Source organism: Microtus oregoni, unplaced genomic scaffold (genome assembly GCF_018167655.1).
Source record: "Microtus oregoni isolate MIOR12 unplaced genomic scaffold, Mior012 000046F_ref0000063, whole genome shotgun sequence".
NCBI classification, from domain to species: Eukaryota; Metazoa; Chordata; class Mammalia; order Rodentia; family Cricetidae; genus Microtus; species Microtus oregoni.
In genome coordinates, this window is record NW_024543220.1 from 10,474,643 (window position 1) to 10,495,377 (window position 20,735).

Sequence of the window (20,735 nt, forward strand, 5' to 3'; positions counted from 1 at the left end):
GTTTGTTCAGCCTGTTTTTATTTTCCACCCTCTGGTTGTCCTGTAACTCACTCTATAGTCCAGGCTAGCCTTGAACTGAGATCCACTGGCCTCTGCCTCACAAGTGCTGGGATTAAAGGGGTGTGCCACTATGCCTAGCTCAGTCTGGTTTTTTGTAGAGCCCAGGACCAGGGATAGCATCACCCACAATGGACTCTGCCCACCCTCATCAGTCACTAAATAAGAAAATGCCAGCAGGCAGTAGTGGTGCTCACCGTTAATCCCAGCTCCTGGAAAGCAGAGGCAGGTGGATCTGAGTTTGAGGCCATCCTGGTCTACAAAGATAGTTCTAAGATAGCCAGGGTTACACAAAAACCCTGTCTTGCCGGGCGGTGGTGGCGCATGCCTTTAATCCCAGCACTCGGGAGGCAGAGACAGGCGGATCTCGGTGAGTTCGAGACCAGCCTGGTCTACAAGAGCTAGTTCCAGGACAGGCTCCAAAACCACAGAGAAACCCTGTCTCGAAAAACCAAAACAAAACAAAAACAACAACAACAACAAAAAAAAAAAACCCTGTCTCAAAACCAAAGAAAAAAAGGAGGGGGGGTTGGGGGAAAGGAATGGAAGAAAATGCCCTACAGGCTTTCCTATGTGGTCCTATGGAGACATTTTCTTGATTGAGGCTTCCTCCACTCAGATGACTGTGGCTGGTGTCAAGTTGACATAAAACCATCCAGGACACATGGGAGTGGGCAGAAAGGGTGCTCTAATCGTAACTGAGTGGGGAAACCTAGCAAGGCTTTCCTAGAATTTTCTGGCGTTCTCTGTGAACATCTTCTACCAGGACTCGGCCAAATCTCTTCAGGAAAGATGGCTCAGTGGTGAGAGGACTTGATGCCCAGCCCTCCTGTCAGGTGGCTCACAACCACCTGTAACTGCAGTTCCTCAGGGCCCAGTGCCCTCTTCTGGCCTCAATGGGTATTACACATGTAGAAAGCTATTTCTGATTTTCTGAGGCCGGTCAGCATGAGCTGGGTGTGAACACCCCCTCAGGTTGCCTGTTAGTGCTGAGGAAACTGGCTGCACACCAGCATTCTAAAGCAACTGAACTGCTAGGATCTGAAATCTCAACCAGCAACACAAGTTCTAGTCTCTGCCTGGCCAGAACAGGCAGGGCCGCGGGCAGGTGCCTCATCCAGGCCTGGCCCTAAAGATGCTAGGCAGCTGTCATGGAGCACACTACAGCTTGCTACACGGTCACCTGACACCTCCTATTCCTGCCCCTCCAGGGATCCCAGCGACTTTGCCAAGAACTTCCCAATAATCATGGAACAGATACAGAGCCATGTAAGAAACTTCACACATGACCTTCTGAACATCAGATCGAACAGGAGAAAGAGACGACAGACTTCAGGCCCCTGTCCTGGTTGATGCTGTGCCCATTAATCTTCCCAACCCAGAGACCCAGCCTCTCTACACAGCTCTGCTGGCCCAAGGGAGCTGAACCAGGCCTTGCTTACAGGTGCCGGATGCGTGAAAGGCACTGGCCCTGGTACTCTGGGACCCAGAAGCTGAAGGAGCAGATGAGATGCTGGGAAACAGACCTTGCTCTCGCTCCCTTCCGATTCCAGGCTCAGTGTCCCATCCTCACCCTCCATGGCCACTTTAGAATGGGAGAGACACCAGGAAGAGAAGGCAGCGGGGAGCCACTGCCTCCTGGGTTTGGGCCGTCCTCACCTTGAACCTGCACAACAGGGCTCACGATCAAGCCCTGAACAGGAACAGATGGAGCACGTAAGACACCACAGACACAGCAGTTTCATACTTAGTTTTGTTAAAAAAACAAACAAACAAACAACTCTGATAAATCAGGAACAGGTTCAGGAGTGGTGGTGACAGAGGGAAGCATGGGCAGGACAGGGTGAGGGCTGGCAGGGGCGGGGGACAGTGGTGTCTCCACCCTGATCCCTGGTGTCCTCTTCTAACTCAAGAGACGGCCACACTCCAGACTGGGTGATTCCTCTACCGCGTCTGTTCAACTGAAGAAAAACACCAGCAGTTACCAAAAAAGGGAAATTTCTCTCTCACACACACACTCTCAGCTCTGTCATAGGTTCAGAGGATACTTTTGGGAGTGGAGACACACATGAACACACACACACATGAACACACACACATATACTGTTTGTGTCACAGGTTCAGAGGATAGACTTGGTAGTGGAGACATGCACACACACACACACACACAGACATGCAGATGTCACAGGCTCAGAGGATACACTTGGGATTGGAGAGACAGACAGACAAACACACGGTTAAAACTTTAAAAAAAAAACAAAAAGAGGAGGCAGCATGCTGAGGGTGTACTCACTATAGGAGGAGATGTCAATCTCATCAGGTAGTTCACTGATGTTCACCTCAAAGCGGTCCTGCACGTCATTGAGGATCTTAGCATCATTCTCATCTGACACAAATGTGATAGCCAAGCCCTTGGTGCCAAACCGGCCTGCCCTGGCCACCTGGAAGGAGACAAGGAAAAGATCACAAGCCTCAAGGGGGAGACAGACAAGAGAAAATGTAGAGTGTGCATGCTAGCATGCGCGCGCACACACACACACACACAGGAAGTGGGGTAGGGTGGGCAGCTCACCCGGTGCAGGTAGGTGTCCGAGTCCTCTGGCATGTCATAGTTGAAGGCGATGTTCACACGTTCAATGTCCATTCCTCGGCCAAACAGGTTGGTAGCCACAAGAATCCGCCGCTGGAAATCCTTGAACTGCTGATACCGAGAGAGCCTTTGTGAGGAAGGAGAGATGATTAAGATTCCCTCCTCAGCACACCTTTTCCTCCCCAGAACACAAACCCACGGTCTCCAGCTCACCTCTCCTCCTGGGGCATCCCACGGTGGATGGCAATGGCTGGGAAGTTCTGCTCCACTAGAAGCTGGGCCAGGGCAATGCAGCGCTGCACGGACTTCACAAAGATCACCACCTGGGGGAGCATGGGCATCATTTCCGGAATCTCACCTTTTGTTTTTTAAAGTTTATGTATATGTGAGCACATGTGTCTGGTGTGTGGAGAGCCAAAAGAGGACACTGGACCCTCTTCAGACATGTAGGTATCATATCAGGAACTGACCTTGGGAACCCTGTAAGAACAAGAGTGTTCTTAACCTGAGCCAATCCTTCAGCCCCAGGGATCCGACTGTGTAAGGTTTTTCAGATGGATGGATGTGTTTGTGAATGTATGCGGGGCTGTGCAGGTGCCTTTCAAGACCAGAGACCTGGGGCCAGTTACAGGCATCTGTGTAGGGAGTGAGTGCGGATCCTCTAAAAGAACAGGACGTTTGAGGCAGGGTTTCTCTGTGCAGCCCTAGTTGTCCTAAAACACATTATGTAGACCAGGCTGGCCCAAAACTTGAACTCACAAAGGTTCCCTGTCTTTCATTAATCAGTGCTTGAGTTTAAAAATGTGGGCCAGCACACCTGGCACAACTTTTGCTTGGCTGGTTCTTCGGTTTCTGTGTAGCCCTGGCTGTTCTGGAGCTCAGTCTATAGACCAGACTGGAGTTGAACTCAAGAGGCTTGGCTCCCGAGAGCTGAGGTTAAAGGCAGATGCCACCACAGCCCAGCCCTGGCAGAATTCCTAACGGAGTTCCCCAGTCCCTTATCACGTTTCTTCCTGGATGTTCTTTTCTGCTCTTGAACCATCTGCCTGGGTCTAGGACAAGACTTCTGAAAAGCCTGGCCTCTGAGCTGCCATGACACAAGACCCCACACCGGCACACACGGGTGAGGCCACCTCAGGAAAATGCTAGAAATGACAGCTACAGCCTAGAAAAGCAGATGAGCCTCTTCAAACACTAAGAGCCCCATACTGGCTCTGCGGCCACCTGAGCACAGGCTGACACTGCTGCTCTTAGGTGACTACAAGAGGCGACAGCTGAGCACCCCCATCTCAAGGCTTCTCCACTTGCTGAGGTCATCAAGTCCTCTCACCCAGCAGCTCCATCTTCCCGCCTCAGACTTGCTCTTCACTCTCACCTCTTCACTTACTGGCTCCTCAATCACAGGCTCCTCCTACACAGGCTTCTGCCACAGCTGGAGCTGTCCAGTGCTCATGCCCACAGAGACCCTCAATACTGACCTGGTTGAACTCGAGGACATCGAGAAGGTCAAAAAGCTTCCGGTTCTTCTCATTGTCCTTCAATTTCACGTAGTATTGCTGCAACCCATGCAGCGTCAACTTGGTCTCGTCATCCACGAAGATCTCCATAGGCTGAGGGAAGGAGGGGTGGGGGCAGGAGGAGGGCAGAGTGGGGGGGTTAAACCTGGGGGGGGTGGAGGACGCTGATCTCCAATACACCCCATGGACTGATGGGGAGGAGAGAGAAGACTGAAGTCCCTCCCACCACAAAGAACACTCCGTACTGAGGTCCCTTTCCAGTAGATCTGGTGGCATCGGCATCAGTTGGATTTTGAGAAGCCCAACTGAGAACCGTCAGAGAAAGGAACTCTGCACAGAGCACTGAAGCTCACAGTTACAAGATGCCAGTGTCAGGTGGAGCTGGTGGGGGAATGATTAACAATGGAAGATAGTGCTCAAGGGGACAGCATGGCCAAGTCACACAGGAGGCAGGGGTGCTGGGGCCTGGGCAATGGCGCCAGAACAGGAGACAACTGCCCCACTTAACTGTCCTCTCAACACACGTCAGCATATGTCAAGGCCAGAAAGTTGTAATGGACACAGTCCTAAAGCCATTCAAAAGCTGGGCATTAGTGCACACGGACCCCAGTCTCAGGTGGCTGAGGTTGAAGTTTTAAAATGTCATTAAAGAGAAGCAAACATTGACAAAGTTGAGAGACAGCCTGTACCCAAGCCACTAGATCAGTTTTAGGGGAAACAAGTCAGAATCAGACCATCTATACTCGGGAGGTGAGGGGTCAACACATGGTCCTCGACAACAGGAAGTGCAGGCTTCCCCCAGCCACAGCTGGACCTGACCACCTTTTTGAGCTCTAACTCAGCACAACTTTGACTTTTCCCAATATTTCCTCTTTTATGGCACCAGACATCCTTAGCAGTTTGTGCTGATCCTCAGGGGTCTCCCTTTCTCTGCAGCCCCACCCCTTGCAGATGCCTACAGACTCCATTCCTGAGCCAATCTACTTTCTTGGAGTCTAAGGACATGGCCTCTCTCTTCCCCTCCTCCAGCTCCCTCCTTCCCGGAAGTTTTAAGATTTACAGCTTCCCTGTCCTACTGCTTTTCTCTGAAAATCTAATACAACCATCTTTTAGCATCAAAGGTGAAAAGGCAATAGAAAGGAACCGCTCTCACATTTCATAAGGAACTGTATACCCACCCTGAACCCTTGAAGGGGAGGAAGGAACCTAAGTATTCAATCAGACACCAGTGAACTTCAGGCGGGACTTTCCCCGTGCTCCATTCTGTCTCGAGAGACAGTTCAGAGAGCCAGGAATAAAGAAGGAATAAAGAAGTCTCCTCCCGAAAGCAAGGTGATAAGGCAGCTCCCCAAGTAAGTTTCACAGCCTCCTAATTCTAGCCCCAAGCCCGGCCCAAGAGGCAGCCATCTTCTCAAGGGAAGAAATGGGTCAGGGCAGGTGGACCCCACCTCCCATGCTCTGTCTTGGCGCTGCCACCCTCCTGGTTACATCCCAGTGCAGCTTCCTATTTGGCTTTTCCCATCACCCTCCTTTAAGAAAAAATGAGAAGGAAAAATTCTACCACCCCTTTCAGGACACCCCTCCCCCAACAAGTATGGGGAAATGGGGTACAGCACATTAGGTTCAGGAAACCGGGAAGAGAAAAAGAGGCTGGTTTGGTCCTCAGCATCCTGGTCAGGCTCCCCGTGGCCTCCGCGCTGCCATCCACTGCTGGTAGGTCTGCGTGCTCCCGCCGTGCCTCAGCTTCTCTGCTGCCAGCTCACGTCAGCCAAGGCTCCGATGGGCGCAAGGAGGTGTGGGCAGGAAGGAGGGGGGACTGGGGACTGAGGTGCCAATGGCCCCCGCCCCTGGAGCTGGGAGGGGTGGATTCATGGTGCCGTTTGCTTGCTCTTCTTCTTGACAGGCCCTGCCACCTGACTGTCCCTGTCTTGCTCTCCTGCCTCTGAGATGTATGCATTTCGGTGAGCAGAGGCTCCAGCTGAATGCCCATGCCACCTGGAGGGTGCGTGGCTGTGGTCGTGTGTAGGAGACGATGGCAGGTGACAGGGCACAAAATCGTGCCCTACCCCCGACAGTGAGAAGAGGTTCAAAAATGTTGTGATTAAAAAATGTCAAAGGCTACCCGCTCTCAAGTTAACCCGACCAAGTCTTCCGGAGTTTCCCTGGCACGCGCAGACCCTAGCGCTAACTGTCTCTGCCTCTGTGTTTCTTCAAGGAGCCATCACTCCCAGGTGGACACAAGCTCCCTTCTTGGTGCTTGAAGGACAAGGGAGTCTGGAGGAAGAGGGCGAGGAAGGGGAGGAGGCAGCGGGCGGGGAGTGGAGGGAGAGAAGGTAGAAGGTATTATTTACATCTTGCATGAACTTGCGGCAGACTGGCCGGATCTCTTTGCTCAAGGTGGCACTGAACATCATGACCTGCTTCTCGTGGGGGGTCATGCGAAAGATTTCCTGGACATCCCGACGCATGTCTGCGAGAGAGGATTGTAGAAGGAAGTGAGGCCACAGCCAGTGAGAGCTCAGGAGTTACTCTAGAGCCATGGCCTCCAGAACAAGCCAGGCTTGGGGCACAGCCTTATAAGCCCAGGACTTAGGAGGCAGGAGGATCAAGAGTTATACTTTGAGTTTTGAGACCAGCCAAGGATACTCGAGATTGAAAAAACAAAACAAAAGTAATAACATGGAAAAAAGCGATGTATTTACAAAGATACTTGGGGTCAGGTTCTCAGCCCTTTTTTTAGCCAAGAAATTTAACTTAAGCTAAAGTCCAAATTTATAAAATGGAGACAAAATCCAACATGGGCTCAGGAATGGCAGTCCTTAAACCCGGAGCATGAGGCTGGAGAGAGGCTCAGCATGCAGGAGCTCTCGCTGCTAGGGAAGCCAAGGCCTCCATGGGAACTCACAGAGAAATAATAAACCCGAGCCCCCCAGCAGCACTACACTAAAGCTGGACTATAAAGGGAAGACTAGTACAGCCCCTACACAAGAACGACACAGAAATCTCTGGAACATTCCATATAAAAATAAACCTTAAACACAAACTATCTTGCCAGGTATGGTGGTAGACATCTTGAATCCCAGCACTCAGGAAGTAGGGGTAGGCTGGTCTGAGTTGTCAGCCTGGCTCACACAGCAAGCTCCAGGCCAGGAAGAGGACGTACCGATGTGTACATAGAAAACCACGACGCTGAGGCCTGTCTAGCAGCTCTTCCCCTACACCAGCCTACAAAGCACTCACTGCAGACATCATCCACTCTGGCCTTCACAAAACAAAAGTAATAACATGGAACAAAGCGATGTATTTACAAAGATACTTGGGGTCAGGTTCTCAGCCCTTTTTTTAGCCAAGAAATTTAACTTAAGCTAAAGTCCAAATTTATAAAATGGTGACTCCAGCCTCACATCCCTGAACGGCCAAGCAAATATGACCTAATGCCCACCGTTACTCTGCCATCTCAGGCAGCCAAAGGCCATTTGGAAAACTTCCCTCTGGGGCTATGTGCTTTCCTACTCTTGCAACTAACCAAACCAAAATTATTGTTTTCTTTCTTTCTTTTTTTGGTTTTGTTTTAAAGATAGGGTCTTAAAATGAATGGAGCTAGAAAACACTATTTTGAGTGAGGTAACCCAGACATAGAAAGACAATTATCACACGTACTCACTCATAGGTGATTTTTTAGACATAAAGCAAAGAAAGCCAGCCTACAAACCACAATCCCAGAGAACTTAGACAACAATGTGGACACTAAGAGAGACTTACATAGATCTAATCTACATGGGGAGTAGAAAGTAGAAAAAGACAAGATCTCCTGAGTAAATTGGGAGCATGGGGACTTTGGGGGAGGGTTGAAAGGGGGAGGGGAGAGGCAGGAAGCCGAGCAGAGAAAGATGTAGAGTTCAATAAAAATAATAAATATAAAAAACAATTTATTCCTTGCTAGCCCTAATTATCTTGTAATAATATATTTCAAATAAAAAAAATAGGATCTTACTATGTAGCCCTTGGCTGGCTTGCAATTCATAAAGACCCACCTGGGTTTAAAGGCACACAAGTTTTTGTTTTGTTTTTAAGAGAACAAGTTTCAGTGTGTAGACCAGGCTGGTCTCCAACTTAAGAGACCCTCAGCTTCACACTTAGTGCTGGGATTAAAGGTGTGCACCATCACCACCAAGCAATAAGTTATTTTTAATTTTTATTATGTATGTAGGTGTTCTGCCTGCAGAATAGGGCTTTGGATCCTGGGTCTGGAGCTACACATGGCTACACTGCCATGTGGGAATGTGCCGGGATGGAAAAGCAGCCAGTTCTCACCCTTGAACACCTTCATTTTTAAAGTGTATGGATGTTCTGTCTGTTCTCCACTTCTATTCAGTGCCCATGGAGACCAAGAGGAACAAGATCTTAGATTACAGACCATTATATCTACCATATCGGTGTTGGGATAAACCCAGGTCCTCTAAAGAGCCGTCCACTCTTAATTGCCCTACAAAATCCTTAACATTTTCTTTTTAGCGGGGCAGTGGTGGCTCAGGCCTTTAATCCCAGCACTGGGGAGACAAGAGGCAGGCGGATCTCTGTGAGCTCAAGACCATTCTGGTCTACAGAGCTAGTGCCTAGACAGGCTTCCAAAGCCACAGAGAAACCCTGTCTCGAAAAACCAAGGGGGGGGGAGAAGACAAAACAAAAGTTTCTTTTACCCCACGTGACACACTGCCCCACCAGAACTCATGACTTCTGTGAACACTCAGATGAACCTCAGAATTGACCTCTAGAAACCTGCTTGTTTATGAATTCTGGTCAGGCATGCTATATACCACAGTGGTTCTCAACCTGTGAGTCCAGACAGGGGAGGGGGTGAATATCCTTTCACAAGGGTCCCTGTATCAGATTATTTTTACATTTTGATTTATAACAATAGCAAAATTACAGTTATGAAATAGCAACAAAAACAATCTCATGGTTGGGGTCACAACAGTTCACCATCAGAAAGGTTGAGAACCACTTTGTCCTGAGGCAGAAGGGCAGGCCCTCTGCTCTAACAGGCCAGCATGCACAAGGCCTTCAGCGCCCAACCCCAGGGGAGGAAAAGGAATGCAGAGCCATCAGTCATGGGTGATAGATCCAGAGTCGTCCTTGCACACGCGTGCTCCTGTGTCAAGCAAACATCATTTGGCTCCAAGGGGCAGCTCCCAAACCCCGATCCCAGCCGAGAACAGCCACTCACCGAGCTGTTCAAGCATCTTGTCACACTCGTCCAAGATAAAGTGTTTAATGTGCTTGAGGTTCAGGCTCTTATTTCGAGCCAGGGCTAGAATTCGGCCAGGAGTCCCCACGACGATGTGTGGGCAGTTCTTCTTCAGCACCTCTTCATCCTTCTTGATAGACAGACCGCCAAAAAACACTGCCACCTGTCAGCCAACAGGAAAGGCTCATGAGACAGGAAGAGGCTCCAGTCTCCCCAGAGTCCCTGTTACTTACCTTTCCCCCTTTCTTCTCTTGTGATAAAGTTTCACTGTGTAGCCCTGACAGGTCTTACACTCACTTTGTGATTAGCCTGTCTGCTGCCCAAATGCTAGGAAAAGGCACAGACCACCCTGCCAGTTAGCGGTGCCCACTCTTAGCCGACTGTAGACCAGCTGCTGGCTGTCAGCCCTGCAGTGACTCACAAGCCTCCAAAATCAGGCAAGAAACAAAGGGACCTGATCAGCACTGCGGGACCAACTGGGGGCAGGGATGAAGACGAGTGTCCAGTCACTCAAATACTTTTTTTTTTTGAGATAGGCTCTCTACATAGCCTTGGCTGACCCACACAGTAAGGCCCATGTGAATCTAAAGCCATGGCTTTCTTAGAAGAATGAAAACAGCAAGAACACAAGTCATCAGTAAATGTGAAGTACTACCAACACACACACACACACACACACACAATACTAAGCTTCCCTAACTCAGCTGGCGTAGCTTTGGCTGACCTCCTGAGTGCCAAGATTAAGTCTTGCCTTGTGTAAACTACTAGGTGAATGCTGGGATCTGAGCTGTAACACTACATCAAGTACCCCATGGACTTCTTCAGTTTCAAGGGGAAAGAACAATCAGGGAGCACAATGTCACACACTTATTCTTTTTTCTTTAAAGATTTATGTATACAGTGTATACTTAATTATGTACTCAGGACCTCTGGAAGAGCAGCCAGTGCTCTTAACCTCGGAGCTATTTCTCCAGCCTCCCCAACGCTTATTCTACGGTAACCTCTTCCTCCACTCTCACTCCAAAACCACTATTGGTTAACAAGGTTGGTGGCAAACAGAAGCATTCATGCCCAAAATGTTTTACCTTACATCTAATTACGCTTCCAGATATAAGTTTTGGTCTGCAGTAACTACTGAGGAAAGAGTAAGCTAGACCTAATGGTGACTAGAAAGGTCATTTGCAGAACCAAAGAAAAGTAGACAATTCTGTAAGTGACTGACGAGGGGTGGGGGCAGCACAAGGGGTATTCCCCCTAACTAACTGCAACTATAGGTGCACACACCACATCATCCCTACACAAGACAGGGCTCCTCTGTGTAGTCCTGGCTATCCTGGAACTCACTCTGTAGACCATGCCTCAGAGATTCACAGGCCTCTGTCTCCCAAGTGCTGAAATTAAAAGCATGTGCCACCATGCCTGGCCCAGCCTTGTATTTGATCCCGACCCTAAGAGCATTCTGGGTCGAGCACGGTGGTGCACTGCACGCCTTTAATGCCAGCACTCAGGAGTCAGAGGCAGGGCCAGCCTGGTCTACAGAGCACGTTACAAGACTACCAGGGCCACACAGAAAAAGCCAGTCCAAATAAATAAATGACATGTTGGGGTGGTAGCCTGGGCTCTCCCTTCCGCCTGCACGCCGTCTGAGCTCACAGCTCAGCCATCAGTCTGCGCAGCACACACTCTAACCAGAGCCATTTCTCCGGCCCTACTTTGGTTTTTAAAAAATTATTTTCAGTTTAGGGTTCTGATCAAAATTACTAGTTTAAAACATACAGTTGAATGCCGGGCGATGGTGGTGCACGCCTTTAATCCCAGCACTCGGGAGACAGAGGCAGGTGGATCTCTATGAGTTCAAGACCAGCCTGGTCCACAGAGCTAGTTCCAGGACAGGCTCCAAAGCCACAGAGAAACCCTGTCTCAAAAAAGCAAAAAAAATAAATAAATAGCCGGGCGGTGGTGGCGCACGCCTTTAATCCCAGCACTCGGGAGGCAGAGGCAGGCGGATCTCTGTGAGTTCGAGACCAGCCTGGTCTACAAGAGCTAGTTCCAGGAGAGGCTCCAAAACCACAGAGAAACCCTGTCTCGAAAAAACCAAAAAAAAAAAAAAAAAAAAAAAAAAAATAAATAAATAAATAAATAAATAAAAATAAAAAAAAAAATAAAACATACAGTTGAGTCAGGGTGGCGGCACACACCCAAAACCCCTGCATTCAAGCCATAGAGGCAGAAGGATGGCAATCACCTGCCCATGGTGATATTCTTTCTCAACCAAGCAAAATTGTTATCTGTAAAGAGAGCATGACTGCCCCCCCCCCCCAACCAGAACAGGAGTCTATGCGTCATCCCTCCACTCATCACAGGGCCATGAAGCACTCTGGTCACAGCAGACCCCACACACTTAAGCATAGCAACACATCATCTCCAAGTCCCTAAACAATGCCAAGCTCCTGGTGAAAGTCCTCGCCGCGTCACACCGTAGCAGACATGGCCACCTCCTACAGTCTTCTGTCACCCCAGAGTCCACACCATGTCACACCGTAGCAGACATGGCCACCTCCTACAGTCTTCTGTCACCCTAGAGTCCACACGCAGCTGTTTTGGAGCTTTTGTTTCCTCTTGCTACACACGCCCCCTCTCCAGCAATCTGACAAGCAGTGCTGGGGAACAAAAGAGCGCTCCAGCCAAAGGCCTGTCCCAACTACTCAGGAAGCTGAGGCAAGAGGCTCAGGTTCAGGGCTGGCTCTAGTCTGAGGTGAGTTCAAGGCCTACCAGGGTAATTTGGTAAGAGTCAATCTTAAATTTAAAAACAAGGCACGGGGTGGGGACTGGGAGAGATGGTTCAGAGGTTAAGAGCATAGACTGCTCTTCCTAGAGGTCCCGAGTTCAATGCCCAGCATGTGGTGGCTCACAACCATTTATGAGATCTGGTGCCCCCTGCCGTGCAGGCAGAGACTACAGAAACAATGCACAGGGTAGCGCAGGAGCAGACTCACTTAGTAGCTCAAGGCTCTGGAATCAGATTTACAACACCACAAAAAAATAAAATAAGTGAATCAAAGTGTCATCGTGAACTCTCTGGGACACAGATGCAGTCACAGCACTGCACCCGCACGGACAGCTGCAGAAGGCCCTGCCACTGCAGTAAAGGCACCCATGCTGCCCGCGGAAGCTCACCTCATACTCCGACCCCCACACGTCCCTGGCGTCTCAGCCTCTCACCTTGACGTTCGGCATGTACTTTGAGAAGCGCTCGTACTCCTTGCTGATCTGAAAGGCCAGCTCCCTAGTGTGACACATCACCAGCACAGACACCTTAAGGGAGCAATGGAGACACAGTGAAGTCAGTCCTTCGCCACCCTCTCCAGAGTGACTGTCACAAAAGTGCTTAAGCCCATGCCGCTACAGAACATTCCCCCTGCTGGCAGGGAGACCAGCTCTGAGAGTGTCTTGTAGCCACAGTCTCCGTGCCCTCCCCAGCACTGCCCCAACATACCTGCCCAGTGATTGGCTCCAGCTGCTGCAGTGTGGCCAGGACAAACACTGCTGTCTTCCCCATGCCCGACTTGGCCTGGCACAGGACATCCATCCCCAGAATGGCCTGAGGGATGCATTCGTGCTGGACTAGAAGGGAAAGGAGGAAGACTTTTTGCACCACGCCAACCCCTTCTTCCCAGCTGATACTCCAGATTTTTCACCTGTCCCTGTCACCTTTCAGACCCGTCCTATCTCTGTCCCGTTGGTCACATTTATATCCAAGTCAAGCCCTTCTTAGCTTCAGGCCTCCCTGGTGCTATAAAAACCCTCTGGCACCTGCCAGCAGCTCACCTCCAATGTCCCTGGCTGTCTTTATTTTCCCTACACTCTAACGATCCAGGAATCTGAATGCCTACTACAGACCAATTCTCCTCCTATGCTTTTGGGTCAGGTAACCCTGCAATCTTGGACAAAATGAAGGACGTGGCATATGACCCAGAAGCCAGCACCTTTAGACCAATCATTACGGTTGTTAGAGACCACAGCCGTCCTGGCCCGAAGGACGGGAACTAAAGGTCCAGCCAGGCCTTCTGTCTGATCAAAGCCAAGGAGTCTTCTAGTGCTGACATATGGATACACTCTCATGGCCTGGCCTATCCTAAACACAATCCCCTCCTTAAGATGCTTCACAAGGTCTCTGCCCACCTTCTGATGGATGCTCAAAGCCACAGTCTACAATGGCCCGGAGCAGCTCTGGCTTGAGCAGGAAGTCTCGGAAGCCGGAGCTGTGGATGGAGACGTAGGAGCCCTTGACGTCTTTCTTGGCAGGCGCTTCGGTGCCATCTCCCCCAGCCGCTGTCTCCACTTCATCATCTTCGTAGTCTAAGAGCTCGTTGTCGACGTCATTCTCTGCCATAACTGGGCCGGCACGGGGAGAGGGAGGTCTTGGGGTGAGTGGTCCCAGAGCAGGTGAGAAAGAATGGGAAAGAGGCGTTCGAGGAACAGAAGAGAAAGACACCAGTGTTCTGACAAAAGAGCTGAGAGAGTGGGGAACAACAACAACAAAAAAGGAAAACTCATCAGTCACGAATAGACTCTGTACTTCTGGTCCACCCCACTTCTTCCTACTTTCCCTCAACTACAAACCTTGCCTGGAAGGAAAGTGACTGACAGAGACACATACAACACCAAACGGGACACGTGGAGAGCGGTCTCAGGTGTCGGCGGCTTACTCAGACACAGTGAAAAACGAGCACGACAAACGACTGGCGGGAGGGGGAAATGAACGGGGACGAGGAGACGTAAGGCTGCGCTGTCCCTGTCACCGCCTGGTGCTGGTCCCCACCATCAGCCATCAGTCAAGGGTGATAGATAAAGGTCAGCACTGCGCGGAGCGCTCACTTGCAATTGCGAACATCATGTGGCTGTGGTCACCCGTCCAGAATCACCTGGGCACCCGTCCCGGCGGCGCACACCGGCGATCCCAGCCCCAGCCCCGGGGAAGCTGGAGCGGGAGGGAAGGGAGAGGGAAGGTGGGCGGGGAGGCCTACCGCCAGAACGGGAGGTGCCGGGGTGCAGGAAATGCAGGGGTAAAGGAGAAGAGGTACAGAGGGTGCAAGGGATGCGGAAGGTACAGGGATGCAGGAGGTGGAGAGGTGCAGGAAACGCAAGGGTGCAGGAGAGGGAGGAGGTGCAGAGGGTGCGAGAGGTGCAGGGGTACAGAAGGGGCAGGGGTGCAGGAGAGGGAGGAGGTACAGAGGGTGCGAGAGGTGCAGGGGTACAGAAGGGGCAGGGGTGCAGGAGAGGGAGGTGGTGCAGAGGGTGCGAGAGGTGCAGGGGTACAGAAGGGGCAGGGGTGCAGGAGAGGGAGGAGGTACAGAGGGTGCGAGAGGTGCAGGGGTACAGAAGGGGCAGGGGTGCAGGAGAGGGAGGAGGTGCAGAGGGTGCAGGGGTACAAATGCCAGAAAAAACCCACAACCGGGAAGGCTGGAGCGTGCGCAGTTAAACGGCAGCGCTTGCCCGGCCTCGGTCTCGTCCCGGGAGGACGCCCTTCGGTGGCGACACCGCCGGCCGCGCACGGAGGCAGCCATTCGGGGGGCGCTTGGAACGGGCCCGGGCGGGCGCCATCTCGTCCCCTACCCTGCGGGCCCGCGACGGGCGGCCCCGCCCTCCCATGGCGCCACCTCCGGTGGCCGCGGCCCCGGGGGGAAGGGACCCGCTGGGTCACCCACGCCACGAGGAAGCGCGGCGGCGGCCCCGGCCACCATCTTGGACGGGGGCCCGGCAAGGCTGGCTCCCCGGGAAGGGACGAGGACAATGGAGTCGGGTGCCCGACTACGCGCCAGCAGCCGGACCGCGGCCCGGGCGAGCGGGATCAGCGGCGCGGGCGGCGGGACGCGGCGCGGGGAAGGCGGATGGCGGCGGATGGCGCCCGAGGCCGAGCCTTACCTAAGCACTGCGAGCGCGTATGGCGGCGGCAGCCCGGACGGAGGCGGGAACCTGCCTTCACTTCCGGTTCCAGGCGCGGCCGCCGCCTCGCCTCCTTCCCAGCTGCCAGGGCGCAGGCGCGGGATGCCGGAAGTCGGCCCCGCGGCGGGCCTCCCGCGGCGCGCGCTCGGGGCTGCCTCTGAGAAACGCCTGTTTGGAATCCGTCCTCGGGCCCCTCCGCCGCCGCCGCCAGGGACAGCAGCACGGCGCGAAGGTCGCGCCTCTTCCCCGAAATGCTTCCCCGCTTCTCCACACCTCTCCCCTCGGCGTTCGGCTTTGCTTTTGTTTTGTTTTCTTTGCCACCCCAGGCTTCTCTCTGGACGCCTCTCTCTGGGCGCCGCGGACTCTGCGTGCCGAGCGGGAGGCGTTCTCACTGGGGCCTGAGCCTGGTCGTCAAGGTGACCTGGGGGTGGCCAAGCTCCGTCAGGCCTCCCCCGGGGAGGGTGCTGGGGCGGGGATTGGGGGAGAATGAGCACGATCTATCTGAGAGTTACTAGCGTCGTAGCAGCTTGGGAGATGGAGGTTTGCATTCTGACTAAGCGTTAAAAAACAAATGGTGGGGTTTGGGAGTTAAGCGATTTTCCGTTATTATTAACGAGAGCAGAATGCCCTTGGTCCTACCCAGCAGCTCCATTGTTCAGCCTGGATTTTCCCCCTATATATGTTGTACTCCCTTCTTTGAGACGCTACCTACATAAAGAGTGATGTTCTGCTGACCCGCTGCATCATAAATGTAAGCGCGAGAGGTACCATTGTCACCAAGGCTGTGTCCTGATCAACTCAGAAGCATTCGCTGCTGAGGGAGGTGCGCCCTCCCGTGTTGGCATCACAGACGCCACAGCTTTTGTGTGCGCCTAGGAGTAAGCGGGGATTTGGGGCCCTAGTACACTAGGAAGTGCCGCAGCTCCAGAGAGAGAGGTATCTGGGGCCCATGGCTGTGAAGACTTCCCAGGTTCTCAGCCGCTTCTGTTACCAGCTCAGCCTAAAAGGCCAGAGAAGCCCTCTCAAGAGAAGCCTTTTATTGGACCTAACATTGTAGCACTGAGGAGAGTAACATAGTACGGTTTATCCCCAGTTATCCCGACTGACCCACCAAGTGAGCCAAACATGTTGCTTTACAGCTAGCAAGGGTTGTTTGCACCAATCACAGCAAACTCGTGCAGTGAAGGCTTGTGTTTGCACCAACCACAGCAAACTCGTGCAGTGAAGGCTTGCCTTTGCACCAATCAGTATTGTCCCTTTTTAGTACCAGTCGTAAGGCCCCCTCTGCTCCAGAATGGGAAGTTCTACCACGCTACCATGGAGGGGGCGGTACGGGGCGATGACGGGACTAAATGTCGTCTAGAGTCCATCAAAGCATGTGATAGCAAAAAATCCAGTAGCTAACTGTTTGAAACAGTCTTGACAAAGGCCACACCTTAAAGAGCTGGAACAATTAGCTGTCATCACTGGGTGGTTTTCCCAAAGTGTTCAAAATGGCCAGTGCTGGGCAAAGGATGATCTGACTGGCTGGCTGGCTGGCTGACTCACAGTCCTGCTTAAGGCAGCTGAGGCAGAAAGGAATTGTCCAACAGCTGTCAGTAGAGAGTCAAATTGCCCCACCTGTTGGTGAACATCAGAGGAGCCCTTACGATAAATAAACAACTCATTAACGTTCATAGTGATTTTAGCAATGCTTAAACCTGGGCCAGTGGCCCAGAGCAAGGAGAAGCCTCGTCTTACTGTGATTCCTTTTCTTTGTCAGTAAGTTTGAGTCTGTTATATGGCCCAGACTAGCCTCAGACCCTCAATTCTCCCACCTCAGCCTTCAAGTGCTGGGATTAAAGGCAGTAGGCACCGTGCCCTGCTCAACTACTCCTATAAACATAAGCAAACAGAGAATAAAGCAAGACGGCCGAAGCAGTCCAGATAGCACGGTCACACCAAGATGGAAGCATCCCAATTTCCCATCACATCTGTCTCCCTACTTCAAAACTCTGGTTGATTTTACATAGCTATTTCTTCTGGATTGATACATCCCCCCTCATGAGATTTTCATGAAAGACTTTCAGAAAGAAGTTGCAAGACACAGAGCCCTTCTCCCAGACTGTGTCACCGGTAAACAGTCCCTGGTGACGGGAGTCTCCGGTGGATCCGCGTGGATCAGAGAGCTCTAATGATGGAGGAAGAAGACTTTTTGATGAAAAGCTGCTCTAGTCTCCCTGCGCCTGTGAGTGACCTACCACCCACGCTACCGACAATGGGCTCCTCGGTCTCCCTGCTCCTGTGAATGACCTATCATCCACGCTACCGACAACGGGCCCCTCGGTCTGCCAGTCTAGACTTGGAGGAGACATTTCTTAGGTCTTTCATTAGTGAGCTATCTGGCATAAATGGACTTTCTTTTATGTCTACCTACAGAAAAGTCATGCAAGAAAAGACTATAGGTTACCTCACTGATTCTCACTGGGTGAAAGGAGAGGAGCTCCTCCCGTAGTGAGGAGAGCTGCTGCAAGAACAGGGTCACAGAGCAGTCTCCCACCCCAGTATTATTTTACTCTATGGTATTTGCCAGCTGCCAATCATGTGCCAAGTGCTATCCTGGGCTCTGGGGACACAACAGCCTATCATCTGATACTTTACATAATGAGAGCCAAGATCTAAACACACAAGCCAGGCATGGTGGTGCGTCTTTAATCCCAGTACTCAAGAGGCAGAGGCTGGTGGATCTCTGTGAGTTCAAGGCGAGGTGGTCTCCTTAGCAAATTCCAGGACAGCCAGGGATACGTAGTAAGATACACCGTGAGACTTTCTCTCTCTCCCTCTCTCCCTCCCTCCCTCCCTCCCCCCCTCTCTCTTTCACACACATGCACAGACACACACCACACGTGCACACGCACACACACACCAGGCACTAATAAGCAGGTAGAACAAGGGAAGGTGCAGAGTGCCTGTCCCGACACGCCAGCTTGTCTCTTACTGTTATCCTATGCAGGCCTCGGTTCCCAAAGAGCCGCACGTGTTCCCGTTTGAGGGAAATTAATACATTACTATGTGTTTTTGCTTTTCCAAAAAGCGTCCCAGCTCAGCCTCTTGCAGAGATCTGAGGCGAGCGAATCAAAATGAGAAAGGGTGAGGCAAGAAGAGGCTGCTCCCATCACCAAGTGACGCGCCGTGGATACTTTATTGACATTGCTGTTGCACGGGGAAGCGAGGTGTTGAGGGCACAGAAAGGAACCCGTGAATGTGGGTGTCACTGCATCCTTCAGCTCTGAGGTGCAGTAGGCTTCGGGCAAACAGGGAAGGAGAGCCAAAGGGAGAGACCCACTCACGAGAAACAGAGAGAGGCACTAAGGGGTTCAACATACACTTGGGACTCCGCGAGGGGCTAAATGGCATTATCATACTGACTTTTCAGGGGCCATGAGGTGCCTGGGAAGAGCAGCACAGACATTCTTTAGAGATTGCTGGAGTCACAATGACCGAGCATCACGGAGTGCCGAGAACAGAGTATTAGGACTCGGCCAGGCAAGCAGGGGTCGGGGCAGTAGTCATAGCATGGGCTTGCCATTCATTGAATCACAACTAGTGCCCATCTGGAGCTGTGCTGACTTCTTACAGCACGGGTCACAGCACCACCTTACAAGGCGAACACTGTTATCATTCCAGTTACAAACAGGAGGGCACTGGGGCTTCCAGGTTAAATAGCTTGTCCCAGTCTAGCAGCCAGCAAGGAACAGAGGAGGGAGAGGAGCCCAAACCCGCCAGCTCTGAAGTCAGGGTGCGATCCACACCCCTGTCACCATGTCACACATGTCTCACAGAAGGCTCGGGCGAGGACGAGCTGGGCATTCCTTAGTATAGTTCCAGTGGACAGAGGTTCGGGTTTGAGTAGGCTGTAAGCCTTGTGGGAGAATGTTGGCTCCTGTCCCCTAGGATAATCTCTCCTAGGAACAGGTTATGATGTGAAGTGACGGGGCGGGGGTACTAGGGATCAAAGCCAGGACTCTGTGCATGCTACACAAGCAAGCGATTCCAGTTGGGATATTTCTCTGTGGAAGGAGCTGGCAGGAGTCAGCCTCTAGGGACATTGTCCCTATGATGTTCTAGACAGTGATCCGATAGTTGGGGTGGACCTGGGGCCTGACGTCACAGACCATGCCAAGAAGCTGAGCCAGGACACGCTCCCGATTTCTCTGCTGGGAGCTCTGCATGCCCTGGACCTGGCGTCTGGTGGCCTGTTCCACTTCAGCAGACAGGTTCCCCTGAGAGCCCATGGCCTGAGGGAGGGGGAGGAGGGAAAGAAAGAAAAAGGCAGAAACAGAGAAAGAAAGGTCCCAGCGTGTAGAAAGGAGGATCCCGAATAAAGCTTGGAAAACCTTTTCAAAACTACATGCACCCCACAAAAACATCTAGATACCAGACAGGTGAGCACAATCCCGATTTCTCACTCAGAGTCTAAAACCTCACCACAATGGCCATAAAACTCTGCCCCCCCCATCGATGTTGCCGCACTCCACACAGACTGTGAAGGCTGCTCCCCTCCCCCATCGATGTTGCTGTACTCCACACAGACTGTGAAGGCTGCTCCCCTCCCCCATCGATGTTGCTGCACTCCACACAGACTGTGAAGGCTGCTCCCCCATCGATGTGGCCAGGATCCCTTCTGTCCCCTCACACCCCAGTCTCTTGTTGAGGCACCTGCACACGTCTCACAGGAGGCGCCCACTAAATTTGCACCTGGGCGGGTCCACCCCTGCTGCCCGTCAGCTCACCGCCTGCTGCTTGCTCTGGAACTCCTGCTCACGCTCCCTGCGGTATTGCTCCACCTCCATCTGAGCCTCCTCCTTCGCCTGCTTCAGTCGCCGGGCCTTCCCTAGAGGCAGAAAGACAGTGGGTATAGACACACACACACACAGGTGTGGGAGCAGGGACCAGCCCCCCCCCCCCCAGAAAGTTATTCAGCTTCCTGTCAGCCAACCAAGCGCTGATTCTAAAACCCACCCACTTCTTCTATCCTAATAAGCTTTCGGCCCCCAGCTCTGTCTCCATTATCCTTGGGTTTTCCTAAGGACTCAAATGCCCGCTATCCCCTGCCCCTAGATTCTCCTTCCAGAGGAAAGAGGAGGCTCACTCTTCCTGGCATCGGCCACCTTCTCCGCTGCCCTCTTCTCTGCTTGCAGGAGCTGCTGGATACCCTGGGACTGACTGGCCATTTTTGCCACTAGAGAGGATGCTGTTGCGAAGGCGACCAAGGTACCAGATGGCTCCCACCCTCCAGCGCCTACTCCTCCGGCCCGTCGCTGCAGTCCTCCACTCCCACTGGGTCTTAGTGCTCCCGTTTTCTCTCCAGCATCCTCACACCGAGGACTGGTCCTCC

At 52.2% G+C, this 20,735-nt stretch overlaps 6 protein-coding genes and 2 non-coding genes across 10 annotated transcripts in view; all 8 read right to left on the reverse strand.

Moving 5' to 3' along the window:
* The window catches only part of LOC121435313 (H-2 class I histocompatibility antigen, Q10 alpha chain-like), a 731,224-nt gene that overhangs the window by 79,855 nt on the left and 630,634 nt on the right, over nucleotides 1-20,735 (reverse strand). The gene's annotated exons all lie outside the window — the stretch shown is intronic.
* Nucleotides 1-20,735, reverse strand: part of LOC121435272 (H-2 class I histocompatibility antigen, Q10 alpha chain-like) — a 708,503-nt gene that overhangs the window by 56,810 nt on the left and 630,958 nt on the right. The window lies entirely within an intron of this gene.
* Nucleotides 1-20,735, reverse strand: part of LOC121435270 (H-2 class I histocompatibility antigen, Q10 alpha chain-like) — an 808,095-nt gene that overhangs the window by 31,152 nt on the left and 756,208 nt on the right. The gene's annotated exons all lie outside the window — the stretch shown is intronic.
* The window catches only part of LOC121435275 (H-2 class I histocompatibility antigen, Q10 alpha chain-like), a 703,994-nt gene that overhangs the window by 31,152 nt on the left and 652,107 nt on the right, over nucleotides 1-20,735 (reverse strand). The gene's annotated exons all lie outside the window — the stretch shown is intronic.
* Ddx39b (DExD-box helicase 39B) lies at nucleotides 1,797-15,492 on the reverse strand. Of its 3 annotated transcripts, none has more exons than XM_041634464.1 (11): nucleotides 15,338-15,492; nucleotides 13,595-13,926; nucleotides 12,909-13,036; nucleotides 12,635-12,727; nucleotides 9,392-9,575; nucleotides 6,516-6,634; nucleotides 4,126-4,257; nucleotides 2,861-2,970; nucleotides 2,630-2,774; nucleotides 2,351-2,498; nucleotides 1,797-2,018 (listed from the first exon to the last, which is right to left on the reverse strand). In XM_041634464.1, the coding sequence occupies exons 2-11, from the start codon at nucleotides 13,803-13,805 to the stop codon at nucleotides 2,002-2,004; spliced, it is 1,287 nt and encodes a 428-aa protein (XP_041490398.1). In that variant the 5' UTR covers nucleotides 13,806-13,926; nucleotides 15,338-15,492; the 3' UTR covers nucleotides 1,797-2,001. The 3 variants fall into 3 exon arrangements, with proteins under 3 accessions (XP_041490398.1, XP_041490399.1, XP_041490397.1); XM_041634465.1 differs by lacking the exon at nucleotides 15,338-15,492 and adding an exon at nucleotides 14,291-14,571; XM_041634463.1 differs by lacking the exon at nucleotides 15,338-15,492 and adding an exon at nucleotides 14,036-14,169.
* LOC121435733 lies at nucleotides 9,265-9,341 on the reverse strand. Its single transcript, XR_005972594.1, has one exon. It is a non-coding gene; the product is annotated as a small nucleolar RNA SNORD83 (small nucleolar RNA).
* Nucleotides 14,239-14,314, reverse strand: LOC121435732. Its single transcript, XR_005972593.1, has one exon. It is a non-coding gene; the product is annotated as a small nucleolar RNA SNORD83 (small nucleolar RNA).
* On the reverse strand, nucleotides 18,521-20,657 carry Atp6v1g2 (ATPase H+ transporting V1 subunit G2). The gene is made up of 3 exons (XM_041634583.1): nucleotides 20,490-20,657; nucleotides 20,131-20,231; nucleotides 18,521-19,635 (listed from the first exon to the last, which is right to left on the reverse strand). The coding sequence occupies exons 1-3, from the start codon at nucleotides 20,569-20,571 to the stop codon at nucleotides 19,462-19,464; spliced, it is 357 nt and encodes a 118-aa protein (XP_041490517.1). The 5' UTR covers nucleotides 20,572-20,657; the 3' UTR covers nucleotides 18,521-19,461.

Bases quoted from the DNA above. Each gene is read 5' to 3' on its own strand.
- Atp6v1g2 (XM_041634583.1), bottom strand. From the start codon at position 20,571: ATGGCCAGTCAGTCCCAGGGTATCCAGCAGCTCCTGCAAGCAGAGAAG. The intron at 20,232-20,489 runs GTGAGCCTCCTC...TTCTGCCTCTAG, and splicing joins GGTGGCCGATGCCAGGAAGA to GGAAGGCCCGGCGACTGAAG. The intron at 19,636-20,130 runs GTGAGCTGACGG...CCCCTCCCTCAG, and splicing joins TCCAGAGCAAGCAGCAGGCG to GCCATGGGCTCTCAGGGGAA.
- Ddx39b (XM_041634463.1), bottom strand. From the start codon at position 14,070: ATGTGTCTCTGTCAGTCACTTTCCTTCCAGGCAAG. The intron at 6,635-9,391 runs GTGAGTGGCTGT...CCTCTCTCGCAG, and splicing joins CAAGATGCTTGAACAGCTCG to ACATGCGTCGGGATGTCCAG. The intron at 2,499-2,629 runs GTGAGCTGCCCA...GTCTCCTTCCAG, and splicing joins CGGACACCTACCTGCACCGG to GTGGCCAGGGCAGGCCGGTT.